At 35.4% G+C, this 15993-nt stretch overlaps 3 protein-coding genes across 5 annotated transcripts; 2 read left to right on the top strand and 1 right to left on the bottom strand.

Moving 5' to 3' along the window:
• Nucleotides 1–1178: 1178 nt before the first annotated feature.
• On the top strand, nt 1179–5690 carry LOC145954376 (uridine kinase-like protein 4). Of its 2 annotated transcripts, XR_014431581.1 has the most exons (5): nt 1179–1341; nt 2085–2260; nt 3015–3106; nt 4443–4578; nt 5138–5690. XR_014431581.1 is itself a non-coding variant. In XM_083068462.1 (4 exons), exons 1-4 carry the CDS (start codon nt 1705–1707, stop codon nt 4476–4478), a joined length of 327 nt encoding a protein of 108 aa, XP_082924588.1. In that variant the 5' UTR covers nt 1348–1704; the 3' UTR covers nt 4479–4741. The 2 variants fall into 2 exon arrangements, 1 of the variants encoding a protein (XP_082924588.1); XM_083068462.1 differs by lacking the exons at nt 1179–1341; nt 5138–5690 and adding an exon at nt 1348–1727 and having other exon boundaries at nt 4443–4741.
• Nucleotides 5691–5882: 192 nt separating this feature from the next.
• On the bottom strand, nt 5883–9318 carry LOC145949290 (heme A synthase COX15-like). The gene is given in 7 exon segments (XM_083069759.1): nt 5883–6197; nt 7365–7496; nt 7759–7869; nt 7981–8006; nt 8009–8225; nt 8315–8540; nt 9101–9318. Coding segments are annotated over 7 exon segments (1101 nt in total). The 3' UTR covers nt 5883–6026.
• On the top strand, nt 8858–11757 carry LOC109810693 (putative galactinol--sucrose galactosyltransferase 1). 2 transcript variants are annotated; one of them, XR_014431580.1, is made up of 4 exons: nt 8858–9677; nt 9785–9919; nt 10018–10427; nt 10534–11757. XR_014431580.1 is itself a non-coding variant. In XM_083068461.1 (3 exons), the coding sequence occupies exons 1-3, from the start codon at nt 9634–9636 to the stop codon at nt 10358–10360; spliced, it is 522 nt and encodes a 173-aa protein (XP_082924587.1). In that variant the 5' UTR covers nt 8858–9633; the 3' UTR covers nt 10361–10494. The 2 variants fall into 2 exon arrangements, 1 of the variants encoding a protein (XP_082924587.1); XM_083068461.1 differs by lacking the exon at nt 10534–11757 and having other exon boundaries at nt 10018–10494.
• The last annotated feature ends 4236 nt before the right edge of the window (nt 11758–15993 follow it).

The raw sequence follows: 15993 nt of genomic DNA, 5'->3' as shown, positions 1-15993 counted from the left end.
TCATTAATTTTTATCTATATAAAATATTTTTTATTCTTATAATTTTTTATTTTGATTTTTATAAAATATTTTTAAAAAATTTTCATCACTCTAGAATCTAAAGTCATTATTTTTTTATCTTCAATAATTATTTTAAGGTGACTAATTTTCATCTATTTAAAGAATCTATAAAATAACTATTATTTTAACTTATGTATTTGTTTATTATATATAAATAAATTTTATAATAAATTATAACAAATAAATATATATTCAAATATATAAATTATATTTAAAAATCATATGACTAGATATTTTTAAACATGAAAATTATATTTTTTATTTAAGAAAAATAATTTATATTATAACATAAGATTAAAATTTTATTTATAAACAAATATAATAAATAAAAATTTAATAAAATAAAATTTAAAAGAACTCATAAAAACATTTTTTATCAAGTTTTTAAAAGTATTTTCAAACAAATAATTGTTCATACTTAATGTATAAGATTTGATTTAGAAGTGACTCGCCTACTAAATTATTAAAATATTATATATTTGTATGTATTTTTAAAAATAAAATTGACAATTAATAATAAAAGAGTATGAACAATTTTTTTGAGTATTATAATATAAAAAAATAATTTTTGAAAAATTATAGAAAAAGAAATATTTTGACAAGTTAAAAAAATTATTAAAAGAGTGATTACTACATAAAATAGTCTCCTTTATTATTGTTAATAGGATCAAAATATTTTGTCTCAATATTTTATTTAATAAAAATATTTAAAATTTATTGATATTTAATAAATTAATTGATATTATATTTAATCTTCTAACCTAAAATTATTGAGTTTGAGTCTTATTTTTATAAAAACAATTAATTTTTAATATTATTTTTATTATTTAAAAATTTAAAAATAAAATTATTTAAAAAAATATATATAAATTTAGATATTATAAGATATAAAATAATAGTAAAAATATGTGTTCTCTGATGAGGTGGATTATGAAAACTGCAGCAGCTTGGGCATGGAGCCCACAAACAAGAGAAAGGTGAGTAAGTGGCAATGTGACATTTCTCCACACGTACCCACCTGCCCCACACAACCATCCCTTCTGTCTACTTCCATAATCCACACCCGTAACCTGTCTTACAAAGAAGATATATAAGCAACAAAGAAGGAAAAAAAAAAAAAAAAAAAAAAAAAGGCAGCGTCTAAGTGAGAGAGAGAGTGCGCGAAACCGAACCGAACCGAACCGAAGCAAAGCAAATCATCATATCATATCTGTCACTGCAATTATATCTTAATCTTTTCCCTTTTCTCTTTGGCTCCGCTCCTTTCTCTGAGTTCAACAGGTACGTTCTCTTCTCTTCTGCCATCATCCTCGCGTCGTTTCTCTGGATCTCGATTTCCTCGATTTCTTATAACTGCATTCATTCACTCAGTACAATGACTGCGCTCTCTTTGTTCTTTTGCACGCAAATACATGTATAACTATGTCGTTGGATTCATTCTTACGTGCACCGCATGCTCATTATATCGTGTTTTCAATGTCCATCGGATCGGACCGAAGCCTCCTATCACCACGATGCCATCATTATTTGATGGATCACCGCGTGGAACGAATTCAATTGTGAAATCATTTTCCTGTCCTGCAGTTCAGGAATTTGTGATATCACTTTGGTGTTGTTCAAGAAGCCTTTGCTGTATATGTATGTATGTACGTATATGGCTTAAGGAAGTGAGTGGCAATTGTTAAGGTCTTGTAACGTATGCTGTACCGTGTTGTTTCTGCTTTATTAGGATAATTTATTGTGTGCAAGTTATATAGATCGCGGTAATGGATTTGGTGCAGTTGGCAACCAGATAGGATTTAAGGGAGTGTGTGAATGCGTCAATCCAGCTTAAGCAGCTAAGCATTGTTCTAGTGACTAGTATTCTTTAGTTAATGAGTAGTAAAATATGAGAATGTGCCCAAGAGTGAAATGGTTGGTTTGATTCAATCAGACAATTAAAACTATTATTCAGATTCTCGATTGTGTCTTTTATTGAGTATTTGTTTGGTATTGATTAATTTCTTTATATCTGTGATTTTCAGCTATTATATTTCCAGCTCTTTGCCTATGGGAACTAAATCGGTTGTGGATTTAATGGAGTCTACATCCGAGGTTCATTTTTCTGGATTTCACATGGATGGCTTAGAGCGAAGAAAGTCTGGCACAGATCAACCAACCACTTCAGCAACTGACGTGTATAAACAACCTTTTGTCATAGGTGTGTTTTTGCATGCCAAGCTAACTGCTACTGTAGTCATAAAATCGCTATCTGTTTATGTCTTATCTCATGTATAATAGGATACTAAATACATTTTCTCAATGGTTTGGTATTGATTGCTATATAAACTGAGAGGTCCCGGAGCCCATGTGTGGATTGTGCTGTTCTGTTATGCCAGAGAAAATGTCACCAGCCCCATTTTTTCTCCCCGCATTTGCATATGATTCCAATGAACTACAAACTTTTGTGCTTAACTGAAGAATAACAAAATTACCCTTGAAGACTATCATACTACAACCCAATTTTGTTTAGTTGGATCAATGAAATTTCTTGAAACATTTGTTTATCTGAAAGATAAACGACCAACTCAGAATTCATAGGAATGTTTTTTGTGAAGAAGAAATCACGATCATCATGCTTGAGTAAACTTAAAAGTTCTCGTGAAAACATGAAATGAAAAATACTTCACATTTTATTGCCAGTCCAATTTCTTGCAACATAATTTCGTTACTAGGTTATTCTACATCATAAGTCGCACAGGCACAGCTAACATCTAATCATATAAAGTAGAGCTCCCCTCAAACTTACACAGTTCCCATTGAAGTTTTCTTTGTTTCGAAGTTAGAAGCACCGGTTTTAAAAATAACATCGTAACAACTTTGGATGTCTTCTGTTCACATCTCACCAATTTTTATCTGATATCCATGATTCTAATTCATTTTCTAATACTGATTAACACATGTTGACATGACAGGTGTTGCTGGTGGATCAGCATCCGGTAAGACATCAGTTTGTGATATGATTATTCAACAGCTTCATGATCAACGAGTTGTACTTGTTAATCAGGTATTTAATTCTTTCAAAATGCCAATCCTCCATCAGTCCATCCCATTTTGGGGTGGATTGGGACATTGAGTGGAAGGGAGAGATTAGAAGAAAAAAAGAAATTATAGTTTGAGAAAGTAATACATGTGATAACTGATAAATGATGAGATAGAGAAGAGAAAGTGACTGTGTCTATGTTAATAATACAGTTAATTCTTGCTATACATACTTACTGGTGATCAAATCGAGAATTTATAAGAATTTAAGCCCGTTACTTAATCCAAAAAATTAATGGTTTGCAGTGAATGCTTGAATCATTATAAGCATCCTGTATCCTCTTTCATCTGAGTCCCCTTGGTATTCTGTTCGGCCATATTTTCCCTGTGATATCCAAAGAATCTATCGGAATGATTTTATTATCACCTTTGTTTTCTATTTTCATTGTAACATGACATTCAGTACTCACCAAAATTCCTCCACCTCTATTTCTTTTTCGGTGTCAGATTTAGTATTATGTTGTTCTCCTCACCAAATTTACCATAAACCTGTATGTTTTTCTCCCTCAAAATTTCCACCAGAATATCAATAATTTTCTCACCAACAGGTCATGCATTTGAATACACAGTTGTTTAGTTGACAAGATTAAAAATTTCTTTGGATGTATTTTTCTAACATTTATGCTGTTAGACCATCGTCAATGGGTTGATTTTCCGACATTAAATTATAAGTGTCTAGCAACTCAAGTCTTATATTTTGGATGTTGGAGAGAAATTTTCATGAGTTACAAAGAAAGCATCCTTGCTATATAGAGCACCTAGTGCTTTCAACGTGTAATGGAGTCTAATTTATTTTATATATATATATTTAAATATTAGTATATTTATTTGTTATATTGTGGTACTGGATAGACTCAGTTTGTTATAAAATAAAAGTAATAACAGATTTATCACACTTTTGAGGCTACATTGTGATTGATGGTCTTTGTAATTGATAAATTGAATAAAAATAAGCTGCTTACAAAAAACAAAAACATGACTATTAAGAAAACAACGTGAAAAAAAGGAGGGGTAGTGTCGGTCTTATGGTTAACTAAAGTTCATTTTCTCGAGGATGAACTATATGTTCGTGCTTTTAGATTCACAATGTGTTTGTTTTTACCAATTAAAAAAATTACATCCATTATCATGCTTTAACCTGTTTTAACTCTTGACTTGTGGCTTCTTTCTATCAATTTGTTATAATGGAATGTTCTGCTGCAGAACCAAACAGTATGATTAGAAATGGAACAACCTTTATGAGTTGTATATTATATCTAAGAAGTGAAGTTGTTCTGAGCATTTTAATCTGTGGACTGTAGGTTCTTTTGATCAAGTGGAAGATGTTGGAGAGTTGACAATCGATCAGGGAGGACACTCTGGTGACCAAGATATGATTCAAATTGATAAATTTACTAGTGATGTTGAGGAGTCTGCTATTAAATTACTTGCAGCTAAGTTAGTTGTTGTCTCCCATTTCCTCATCCGAAAAATAGAATTTATTCAGTGCTAGCCTTGTTATAACTGTATTGTAAATCAAATTGAAGAGATTCTGAACCAAACATGGCTGAGCATAATGTTCATTTTTTAAGTGCAAGAAAATTCAATTTTTGTCATGCCATTAGGAGTATGTAGTTAATTGTTACTCTTTTTTCCTGTGGAGCCCACTTCCTTTTTAGTTTTATTCAGTGCTTCAACTTACAATATTTACCTTCTTGTAACAATGCCATTGATAAATTAAAGAGAAAGTCAAGTATTTCATCTTAGTGATGTCTGGGGAGGGTACACATATGCAACCTTTCATCGTGCTTTTGAAGTGGAAAATGATGTTTTTGTTGAAAAAGTAAATCCAATTTAGGAAGGCAAACACTACAAATTTAAGATGATATTTAGACCAATACTATTTTCGAAAATCGACCGCATTAGGGTGCATTTTTTTATATATATTTATTTTTATATTTATAAAAAGTAAGGAGTAGAGATAATTATTCATGTGCAAATAATGGAACTTTTCCAGGAAATGTGGCTGTAAGGAGTGGAGATATTTATTCATTTTCAAATAATGGAACTTTTTCCAGGAAATGCCGCTCAACTCAAACTGTTTTTTCACATACATGAATATATATGGCCACGCTAACCATAAAATGTATTTTATTTAATGAATTTCTTTACCATCAATGGCAGTGTGTTGACAGTTCATGTTAGAGGAAGGGACTTAGAGTCTAACTCCATTCTTAAAGGCTGTCTCCATCTTGTGGATTTGGCTAGAAGTGAGAGAGTAGACAAATCTGAGGCGGTTGGTGAGAGACTAAAGGAGGCCCAACATATAAATAAATCTCTTTCTGCACTTGGGGATGTTATCTCTGCTTTGGCACAAAAGAGTCCACATATTCCTTATAGAAATAGCAAGCTCACACAAGTTCTACAAGATTCATTAGGTAACAAGCAGATTTAAATTGAAATTACCCCTTTCTTCTTTTGTATACATTCCTCATGATACTTGTCGGGAATAACATTAAGAGTTTGGATTCTTTTCTATTTTAGTTGGACCACCTTATTGTTCTATCGCATATTTTTGCCTTCTGTTGTTTTAATCCTTTAGGAGTTGCGAAGCAGCCCAATATTAATGATACATTTATATTATAGCCTGTCTCTCCTGACTTGCTGAAACCACCAAACTTAGCTCTAGTTTCTGCTGCATTTAAGGTGTAAAGTTTACATCATGATTCTCTAATAATTTTTAGCATACGTAACAAAAATAATTGATGACATAAATTATGATGAATTTTGTGACTTCAAATGTAGAAACCAAATACAAGAGATTCCAACAGTAAAAATTGGATAAGGAACTCAATGCCAAACTTAAGCATGGAAAAATTGAAAGTCACGAATTTTATTAACTCAAATTAGTGTGCTTTGACAACTTGAGGCAGAGATTTGAGAAGGGACAAAGACCGTCTTCGAACTGTGTGGTTAAGCAGTAACATGAACGTCAGAAGTGTTAAGGCTCCACCCTGATGTGCAGTGCCCATTGAAACAGGTACATATGAAAGAAGCGTTGAAATTCCTAAGGTAAACTGTAACCATGCAAAATTAATTACACAATATACCTAATGACAACAGCCACGAAGAAATCGTAATTAGAGGTGTGTGCAAAATATCCAGATTACCAATCTACACTATACTAGACTGCTTGCTACTAATAACAAACACCCTGAAGTCTTTCTTCTTATTTCTTTTATTTATTTAGAGTAAAACACTGCCACAGTAGTCCCTGAATCAAGAAAAGTAGCAAAAAAGTCTTTGAAATGAATGTCTGTTTAGTGATGCTGTTAACAACGTTGAAGTGGCATGTTAAGTATCATGTAGTGTCCCTGCTGGCCCACCACCTGGTGTCCATCTCAGCTGAGACAAAAATAAAAACTTCAAAAAAAATTCTCTTCCTTCAACCTCCATCTTCTACTTCTTCTCTTCAATGCATATTATCTCTTCTCTTTATCTTGTGCTCAACAAACAAGCCTTCAATGAAATCGCATTAATCTAAAGTTATAGGAATTAAAATGTGCAGCAGAATGATGCATACAAGCAATTAGACCGAGAGCCTTTTTACCAATCTCCTTTGGCTCTACTACTCTCTTTACATCTCCTTGAACTCGATGTTTCAGAATGTGTTTGTTGTAGGAAGTGTTGTTGGCAAGGAAGGAGTAGGCAACAATGGAGAATTCATTGAGGAGTTTGGTGAGGCGGAGGTCCGGCTTGTTGTCAGCTGCACAGTGTCAAGAAGAGAACGACGGAGTAGGGTCTTGGGGACTAAGTTTTTTTTTTTTTTAATTCTTTATTTTGGTCCCCGTTGATGTAGACCTCATGTGATAGGCCAGTATACTAGCGCCGTTAACAGTGTTACTGAATGGACATTCATTTTTGGCCTAACGTGACCGTCAAAATGCAGTATCAAGACCTTTTTGCTATTTTCCTTGATTTAGAGACCAAAGTGACAACACCTTACTGTTTCAGGGACTAAATTAGTGGCTTACACATATATTTATCATCATCATTGTCGTCTTCAATTAGAAGAATAATCAGAAAAAGCAGGGGGAGCAACAGGTTTAAGCATTTAGCGCAGACAAAGGAGGCAATATATCAACAGGCAGATAACAAGCTAGCAACAACAGCAAAGCAGGACCCTAACAACAGAAAATGATAAACATTTTACACTATATGCCACTGGAAATTGAAATTATGACCTGAAGGGCTGCCATGCCAAAAGCACCTCCAATCACAGATGGTACTGCGGGGTGTAAGTCCAGCTTTCTTGTTGACAACCATAAAATGCCCACTGAAATCAGAGTTGCAGTTGCAAGTAAACGGTGATCAAGCTGTTAAGAGCAAAACACTAATTAGAACTTCAACTTGTTATATAACATTGGTCACCAAACCACAATTATGAAGATAAATTTACTAATTACTGCTACCACTCCAGACATAGATGCCGCACAAAGTATTTCCAAACACTTCATTCATTTCAAATTTCTCATCACTTGAGAAGGGAACAAAAATCTAACCAAAAAAAAAAATCACGAAAACAAAGGTATTAATTACTATTTTAACAATTTAGAGATATCAGCATGGACTAATTACCTGCACAGTTGATGTGTTCTCGAAGAAATTACAAATCAGAGGCTTCATTTCAAAAATATCTTGTGGTATCCATGTATCACCCATCTTTGGGAAAGTATTAAATGCATGCCCCTGGCAATCGACATGCATGCAGAGTGATTATGTTTTATCCTCACCAAAGGCTCAATCATGATTTTTCAAGTAAAAATGAAAGAAAAGAAACTACTGAATAAGAGAACATACAGCATCATTTCCAGCTACAAATGCACAGAGAAAGCAGTAAGACCAACAAGTACGCTAATAGGCAATGCAAGTCTCCTCACTATAGCTGCCCCACGAACCCATGCTAGCGATTCCGCTGGCGGTTCAGGCATAACAACGGAAAGTGCAGTCCAAAAGAGGCCACAGTAAATAGCAAACGCTGATGTAAGATGAGCTGCAAGACGATAAGGGCTTACCCTTGGCTGGGAATATTCAGATGGTGGTTCCTAAAGAAGGAAAATCTTATTAGAATCTGGCAGTGCAGGTCAATTTAACTTCAAATAAACAGAGGAATTTATATTATTTATGTTCCAACCTCTAAACCACTTTTGACCATCCACCAACCAATGAGACCCTGCCCAACACCTAGGGCAAAGAGAGCAGAGAGTCTCAATCCCAATCTCAAGGTAATATACCCCTTATGAAGAAAATATGAATAGGGCAAAGCAAACATAACTCCTAGTGCCCTTCCCCACATACGATGTGAATATTCCATCCAATATATGAATTTGAATTCTTCAATCTTCATGCCTCTATTAACACTGCAACAAAGGTGAAACGAACTATCATCATAACATTCATAACAACAACTAAGCTCTTTCAGACCGGTGACAACCCACTTTCAGTTAATTAAGCCTTTCCCTCGTTTATTCTTGTAATAAATACACGATCAATACTAAAAATTGCGTATTGTAATTAGAACCTGAAAGGTAAACAAGTTTGTCCATAGGCAAATTTCCAGAGAGTAATTTAAAAAATTGATCGATCCGGTCTATTATTATTGACCATCATTGTCATATTAACCATCATCTTCATACTTTGAAACACACAATCATGTCAAGTTTTCTAGAAGTGATTAAGCTGAAAAGCTTATTTAATCAAGTTGATTTTATGATAAAGTTAGAGCAAGTTATTTGAGTCATTATTCCTCAATATTCAATCATCTAATTTTTATGATTGGATTTTAACCTTCAACAATTAGTCAGCCAACTTCAAGAGGCTTATTTACATGTGTTAATTTCTTTTTTTACCAGAAAATAAGCCCCTTGATGGATTTCATAAGTTAATGAAAAAGAAAAAATGTAAAACAGCATATAATCACTGAGGTGTTTGCAGTTTACCGTTTGTAGTACCAGTGAATTTCCAATCAGTCATTGAAAGACCAGATCGGGTGAGTCTAGTAAAACCCCCAAGCACCACCATGTTGAACACCCATGCGGCAGAGCCAAAGAGCCATATACCAACCACTTTCTGGGCTCGAGAACCCCCACTCACAAGCAACTTCAACTCCTCCTTGTGTTGAGCCGCAGCAGACACCATCTTAGAAAAGTTCCTCATGTGTGGCACATGCTCACCCTAAAAGCATCATCTCAACACAGATGACCCCATAGAGAAAAATTGAAATTTGAAGAAAACCCAGATAAGAAATGAAGGAGAAAGCGAGATAACCTTGGGCAGAAGATGGGATCGGAAAGCATGAAAGTAATGGGTGGCGACGGGAGGGGTGGGAAAATTGAAAGATCTTTGGGTGGAAGGAGAGAAGGGTGTTCTTCCTCTTAGCTTGTGAACTCCGCATGCTTCTTTGCTGCGTCGTGAACAAGTTGAAGCGTGGCCAAGCAGTAGATATTCCGAAGTATGACTTTAAGGGTTACAAGAGTGATGTTTTTCCAGCAAGACGGGTATATGGAATTTTCAACTTTTTATTAATTACTTTATTCCTCGTTCGTCAAATGCTTAATAGAACAGGCCAAGATTGAATAAGCAAGTCACTTTCTTGCTTTAACAGCTTTGCAAATCGCTTAACAAACATCAAAGAGAATCACAAGTTCCAGAAAGATGGCAAGGAAGGTCAGCGGGTAGAGGACCCAGCTCTGGGAATAAGGCATATTACTAATGAAATCAAACTAGAGCATGATATAAAGTATGCCATTTTCATATATTATTTCTTTTGTTTCTTCATAGGGTTTTCACTTTACAAGTACTCATGGTCTTTGGAAAATTTACCCCTTGAGTTTACAGGTACGTATATGTGTGGCATGCAATAACAAGATATTGGGGTGGTGTTAAACCCGGGGTTTCAGGTATGGAGCACTATGAGTCAAAGATGGCCTTCCCTGTCTCATCTCCTGGAGTTGACTCGAATCAACCAGATGAAGCTTTGACAACCATTGCCATGAATGGACTTGGCCTAGTGAATCCTGAGAAAGTTTTTCACTTTTATGATGAACTCCATTCATATTTGGCATCCGCTGGTATTGATGGTGTCAAAGTTGATGTTCAGAATATCCTTGAAACTCTTGGAGCAGGACATGGTGGGAGGGTGAAACTTGCAAGGAAATACCACCAGGCATTAGAGGCATAATCTCTAGAAACTTCCCTGATAATGAAATCATTTGTTGCATGAGTCACAACACAGATGGATTGTACAGGTGTGAATTGCATACAATTTACACAACTTATGTGAATTCTTCTATTATATTACTCTAGATTTATTTATTCATGCTAATGATTTTCTTTATGAATTTACTTGTTTAGTGCAAAGCGTTCTGCTGTTATTAGGGCATCAGATGATTTCTGGCCAAAAGACCCTGCATCTCACACGATTCACATTGCATCATTATGAGGCAACACTCAGTCATCCTCGGGAGGATCCACCAGTTCACCATTCACAATCTTCTTAAAGTAGCCCATTCCCCCAATGTCGAGATCGGCGTACAGAAATCTTATTTGAGAGGTTGCCGCATCAAAGCCTTGAACAAATTTCGTCAAAGAGTCCATCTTCGCGGCTTGAAGGTCATTCTGGAGTTTCTCCACCTCAAGCTTCATCAAGGACAAGTCGTTCTCAAAAACATTCGCAGCATCGGCCGACTTGTCCCGGGCCAGGCGCATCTCGGCCAACTCGCTCTCCATCGCAACCTTCTCGGCAGCCCAAACTTGCTTCTCTTCTTCGAAGATGCGACGACCCTCCAGCAACTTGTCTCGCTCGTTGGCTACCCACTTGAAGTCAGCTCTACTCTTATTCAAACCCTCCTCTAAGGAAACGATCCTTTTTCCTTGCAACTTAGTCTCCCTCACTAAGCTGCGAATTTTATCTTCGTGGACCAACGAAAGAGCCGAGAGGCGATTGGTAAGTGACTCGACGCCCTTGGTGATGGTGAAAGCACTCATCTTCTCCAAATCGTCTCGGTCGCCTTCTAGCAAGTCGGTTCCCCGAATGTGAGCACTGTGGTTGAACTTCTCGTCCCAAAAAAGAAACAACATTGCCACGGTCGTCCCCATGGTTCACCAGCTCCCAATTCTCGCCGAGACAGGCACTCAGGGTCCTCTCGGCCGATTGAACTTCGGTGTCGCCTTTGTCCATCTCGGCGGCCACGACCGTCTCCAAGTTAACAACCGATATCGACTTATCGGCCTCGCGACGGCGCTTTTGAGGGGTCTCGCCAATAGTTCTCGACTTCACCACCGGACTTCCGGTCTCCGCAACCTTCTCGGAAGCCGACTCACCAACAGCAGCAGCTTGGGAAACCTTTTGTTGTTTCCAGAGTTTCATCATTTCCCGGTTGCTCAGACTAGCCATTCTTGCTGCAAAGGGCAATCAACGAACAAGTCATAATAAGAAAAAGACGTCAAACAAAGAAGGAAGTTGTTAAACTTAAAACAGCAGGATACCAATGTGAATTTTCAATTCCTGAGGCCTACTCTCTAGGTCTAGGAGTTTCCCCGTATTGAAAAAGGTTTTCAAATCTTCAATTTTCTTAACGTCGACCCGGTCGCTCTCGGAAAGCTTCTCGGCATCTAGCCCACCGAAGGCTATCGTTTTCTGGTTCCAGTACAAGGGGAACCCTTCTAACACATCTTCGTGACCCGGTAAACTACGCACTCGGAAAAATGATTTTTTGAAATCTTTGTAGGACGATTGAAATAAGGACAACAAGCCCCGACCCGAAACCCCGCTAACGGATACCCAGCTAGTACGTTTGCTAACCCTACTCTCAAAAAAATAGAAAAACTTATCTGTAGTCGGGGTTATACCGAGTCCCTCACACAAGATCTCAAACACTCGCACAAAGGCCCAACTATTGGGATGTAGTTGGGTCGGGGCAACACCCAAAACTCGAAGTACCCCCTTTTCACAGTGGGTTAGGGGCCATCTCACCCTAATTTTAGAAATAAGAGTGGTGTAGCAAAATGTAAATTTTTCAGTTGAGGGTGAACTAACACACACTGGTTCCTTATCGACACAAGGTTCACACATAACTACTTCGTCCCCGTCACGGCAGACTACATGGTCTCTGCAAAAGCTGTCCATGGCTTCCCAAGAATTAATCAAAGACTCACACTTTAATGCATCATCCTTAACCCATTTATACATCTCCCCATAACCCACAACAGCCATTGCGAATATAATCTTTGTTTAACCTATAACTTAAAGGCTTGCAAGAAAAACCACTAGAAAGGCGAAATAAATATATGCGTACCTAAAGGGTTCTCTCACAACTCCACCCACTAAGAACAAGCACAAAACCACTGCGAGCCGCCGTAGATTAAAGCGGAGAAGAAAACCACCGCCGGAGGAGAAAAGGGCGTGAAGAGGAAAATGCAAAAGGTTTGAAAGAACAAGGGGCCATCTCTATTTATAGAGACTAAGGGCCGCGCGTGAGGGGGTACACCCAAGAGTCACGACGCGCGTGAGGAGGTACACCCAAGAGTCACAACGCGCGTGAGGAGGTACGCCCAAAAGCCACAACACGCGTGGGGCGTTTAAACATTTAACATCTCGTGACAAGCGCCGCCACGTGGCACCATCTTTATTCACGCTTCTGCAACGCCACCTTTACAATCAATGCATGTCCCATCTCAAGAAGGTGAAGAGACACACCTTGCCAGAACATGCGCCGCGCCGCCTCAGTCGGGACCCGAGGTACCTTCTCGGCTAACTGCCGAGACGTACTCTCGGCCAGGCTGCGAGATGGCCCAAGAACTGTCGCCCTAGCCTTTCCGCCTAATAGGCTCAAGGCTGGAAGGCAAGTGTACCATCTCGCCTAAATGCCGAGACGTACTCTCGGCCTGGTTACGAGATGGCCCAGGAACTGTCGCTCTAGCCTTTCTGCCTAATAGGCTCAAGGCTGGAAGGCAAGTGTACCGTCTCGGCTAAATGCCGAGACGTACTCTCGGCCTGGTTACGAGATGGCCCAGGAACTGTCGCTCTAGCCTTTTCGCCTAATAGGCTCAAGGCTGGAAGGCAAGTGTACCGTCTCGGCTAAATGCCGAGACGTATTCTCGGCCTGGTCGCGAGATGACCCTGGGACAGTCGCCCTTACCACCTTGCCCCGTAGACCCGATGGACTACCGACTGATCCGTCCGACTTGGCTCTCGTTAAAATTCTGATGGTACCAGTCGTTCGGGTATCGAGCGACTAATCCCTATATCGAAAACGTCCTCCATCAAATATCTTGCAGATAAATACGGTTAACAGAATCCCTCTATTCTCGGGGCCCAATAGGCCCATGAACGACATGCCATAAAATCCAAAACTCTAGAGTTGAGAAGACAGATGACACTTTTAAATGCTCTGGCTTGGAGGTTCAACCTAAGACAAAACCCTAGCACACCCCTTGACCGGAACAGATGTAATTACTTAGAAACTAATAACTCATAGTTATAATAAATTTTAGTTAAATTAAAAAATGAAACATGAAATGATTTTTAAATTTTGTAAAAATCTATACACTTAATCTATATAATAAATGTTCTTAGTTTTTTTTTTCATGGCCTATAGTAGCTAACTAGCTAAGGTATAAAAATATTTGCTTAATGTGGGTGTATCAAATAATGGCATCTATAAAGGCTTATTATGTAAGTTAAGGGATGATTAGAGCAAGCCTATGAAATTTGGACATGCATGCATGTTCTCTATTTTTTAAGTTCTTTACCAACTGAGTGCTGCAGGCTCACAGCAGCCTTTTCATTTATTGAAACTTTTTTTTAATAACTCATTCCCACTCATAAGGGATATCTTTAATCTTAATTTTTATATTTACATTTGAGTAAAGAATATTCGCATTTTAAGTATCTTAAAAGCTTTTATTAACTTAAAAAGCTGTCAGATCTACCACTCAACTATTTTTTTCTAACAAGTTTGAAACTATAAAAAATAAAAATTAGCCTACACTATTCCTAAAGTGTGATTAGTAAAGCACTAGAATTCTAATATGGTTAATTGGGCTAAGATTATTTTACGATGTTTTATAAATAAAAATTATAACGACAACAATTTTTGAAAATAAGATCTTTTGATTAATAATTTATAACTTTTTTTTTATATTATCTTAACTCTTATTATTAAACAAACTCCGTTAGTTCTAAAATTATTTTAGTTTAAGTACTGATTTTAAATTTGAATTTTGAGTATATAACTCTATTAAATAATTAGAGAGAAAATTTTGTAACTGAAAATATTCTTATCCAATTCGACCAAGATTATTTTTATGGTGTACATATGTTTACTTTTAGAGAAAAAAAATAACAATCATAAAATACAGACATGTTCTCAATTGTTTTTTTTTTTTTATACAAAAATAATGATATTTGACTTGTGAATAAATATATTAAATTTTTTTTTTTAATTAACAATAATAATTAATAAATTATAATTGAATAAACCCTCAACGTGATCTCTCATATATAGAGTGCTAAAACAAACTATGACCTACTAACCTCTTAAAAATTGAAGGGTTAGTCTAGTATCCTAGTTTGCTAGCCCACTTGACATGATGGGTAAGAGTCTATCTATTTATTTATTTTTAAGTATTTTTGTTTATTTATTATTTTTATTGTAAGTTTAGTTAAATTACTTCAAATTTAGAATTTCTATATAATTTATTATTTGTTATGGATTTAATTATTTTATTATATATAATTTGAGATTTGTTGTACAATAAATATTTTACAAAAGTTATAAATATTATTATAATTATATATCTATTTTGTTATACAATAAACTTCAAATTTGTTGTATAACAAATCAAATCAAATTAGTTGTAATTTGAGATTTTTAATTATTTTGGATATATTTATTTATATAAATTTTTTTAAATATCGAGAAAAAAAAATATGTTGGAAGAGTAACTAAAATTATATATGCATTTTTTTCATTTTCTTTTCTCTTTCTCTCTCTTTTTATTTTTTGACGGATCGGTTTGCCAACACCCGAACCTCCTTTAATTGAGGAGACCAAGATTTCTAGTCTATTTTTGACAAGCAAGCTAATGTCTACTCGATTCATTTTTGATAGGTCAATGACAAGCCAAAGCCAATAACATGCTAAACCTAAATGAATTAATCTGATTCATTTTATCATCTCTACTCTCATGTATTACATTACTTCATAAATAATCATTAAAATAATAAACTTATATAAATAATTCTTAAAATATTAAATATCTTTCAATTTAATCCTACCTTGATATATTTTATTATCATTCAAAGACTAGTTTGAAAGTTTTTTTTATACTCAGAGGACTGTTTAATTTGATTTCTAATACTTAAAAAATTACTTACTTTAAAGACTATTTATGAGAAAATAATAATTTAGAGATTAAATTGATAGTTTATTCTATTATACTTTTTAGCATTAAAAAGGTCTAATCTTTTATAACATAATCAGATAAAATTTATAACATAATATTTTTTCACATATAATTATAAAAAAAATATAGTTTTAGAAATTTTTAACTTTAATAGAAGAATCTGTTGCTACTCATAAGTGAGTTGTCTCTCCCTTATAAAGTTTTCTTCATCCACACCGATCAAAATTTAAAACACTTGATTACACGATATAACAACACATCATTAAATAATATCTTCTTTTTTAAATAAAAAAAAAAACAACTCTATCTATACATGTGTATAATGAACTTGATTGATAAGATTTATTTTTTCTTTTCATATCTCTTTCTTTGTGATATATCAAAATCAGAATTTGCATAAAACTT

This window comes from Cajanus cajan, chromosome 2 (genome assembly GCF_000230855.2).
Source record: "Cajanus cajan strain Asha chromosome 2, NIPB_CcT2T_4, whole genome shotgun sequence".
In the NCBI taxonomy this organism is placed as follows: Eukaryota; Viridiplantae; Streptophyta; class Magnoliopsida; order Fabales; family Fabaceae; genus Cajanus; species Cajanus cajan.
Note: the sequence above shows the minus strand (reverse complement) of the source record. Positions and strands in the feature narration are given on the sequence as shown.

Excerpts from the sequence above, each read along its gene's own strand:
- LOC145954376 (XM_083068462.1), top strand. The coding sequence starts at position 1,705 with ATGTACGTATATGGCTTAAGGAA. Across the intron at positions 1,728-2,084 it reads TACGTATATGGCTTAAGGAA|CTATTATATTTCCAGCTCTT; the intron begins GTGAGTGGCAAT and ends TGTGATTTTCAG. Across the intron at positions 2,261-3,014 it reads TAAACAACCTTTTGTCATAG|GTGTTGCTGGTGGATCAGCA; the intron begins GTGTGTTTTTGC and ends TTGACATGACAG.
- LOC109810693 (XM_083068461.1), top strand. The coding sequence starts at position 9,634 with ATGACTTTAAGGGTTACAAGAGTGATGTTTTTCCAGCAAGACGG. Across the intron at positions 9,678-9,784 it reads ATGTTTTTCCAGCAAGACGG|CTTTGCAAATCGCTTAACAA; the intron begins GTATATGGAATT and ends TTGCTTTAACAG. Across the intron at positions 9,920-10,017 it reads AAACTAGAGCATGATATAAA|GTACGTATATGTGTGGCATG; the intron begins GTATGCCATTTT and ends TTGAGTTTACAG.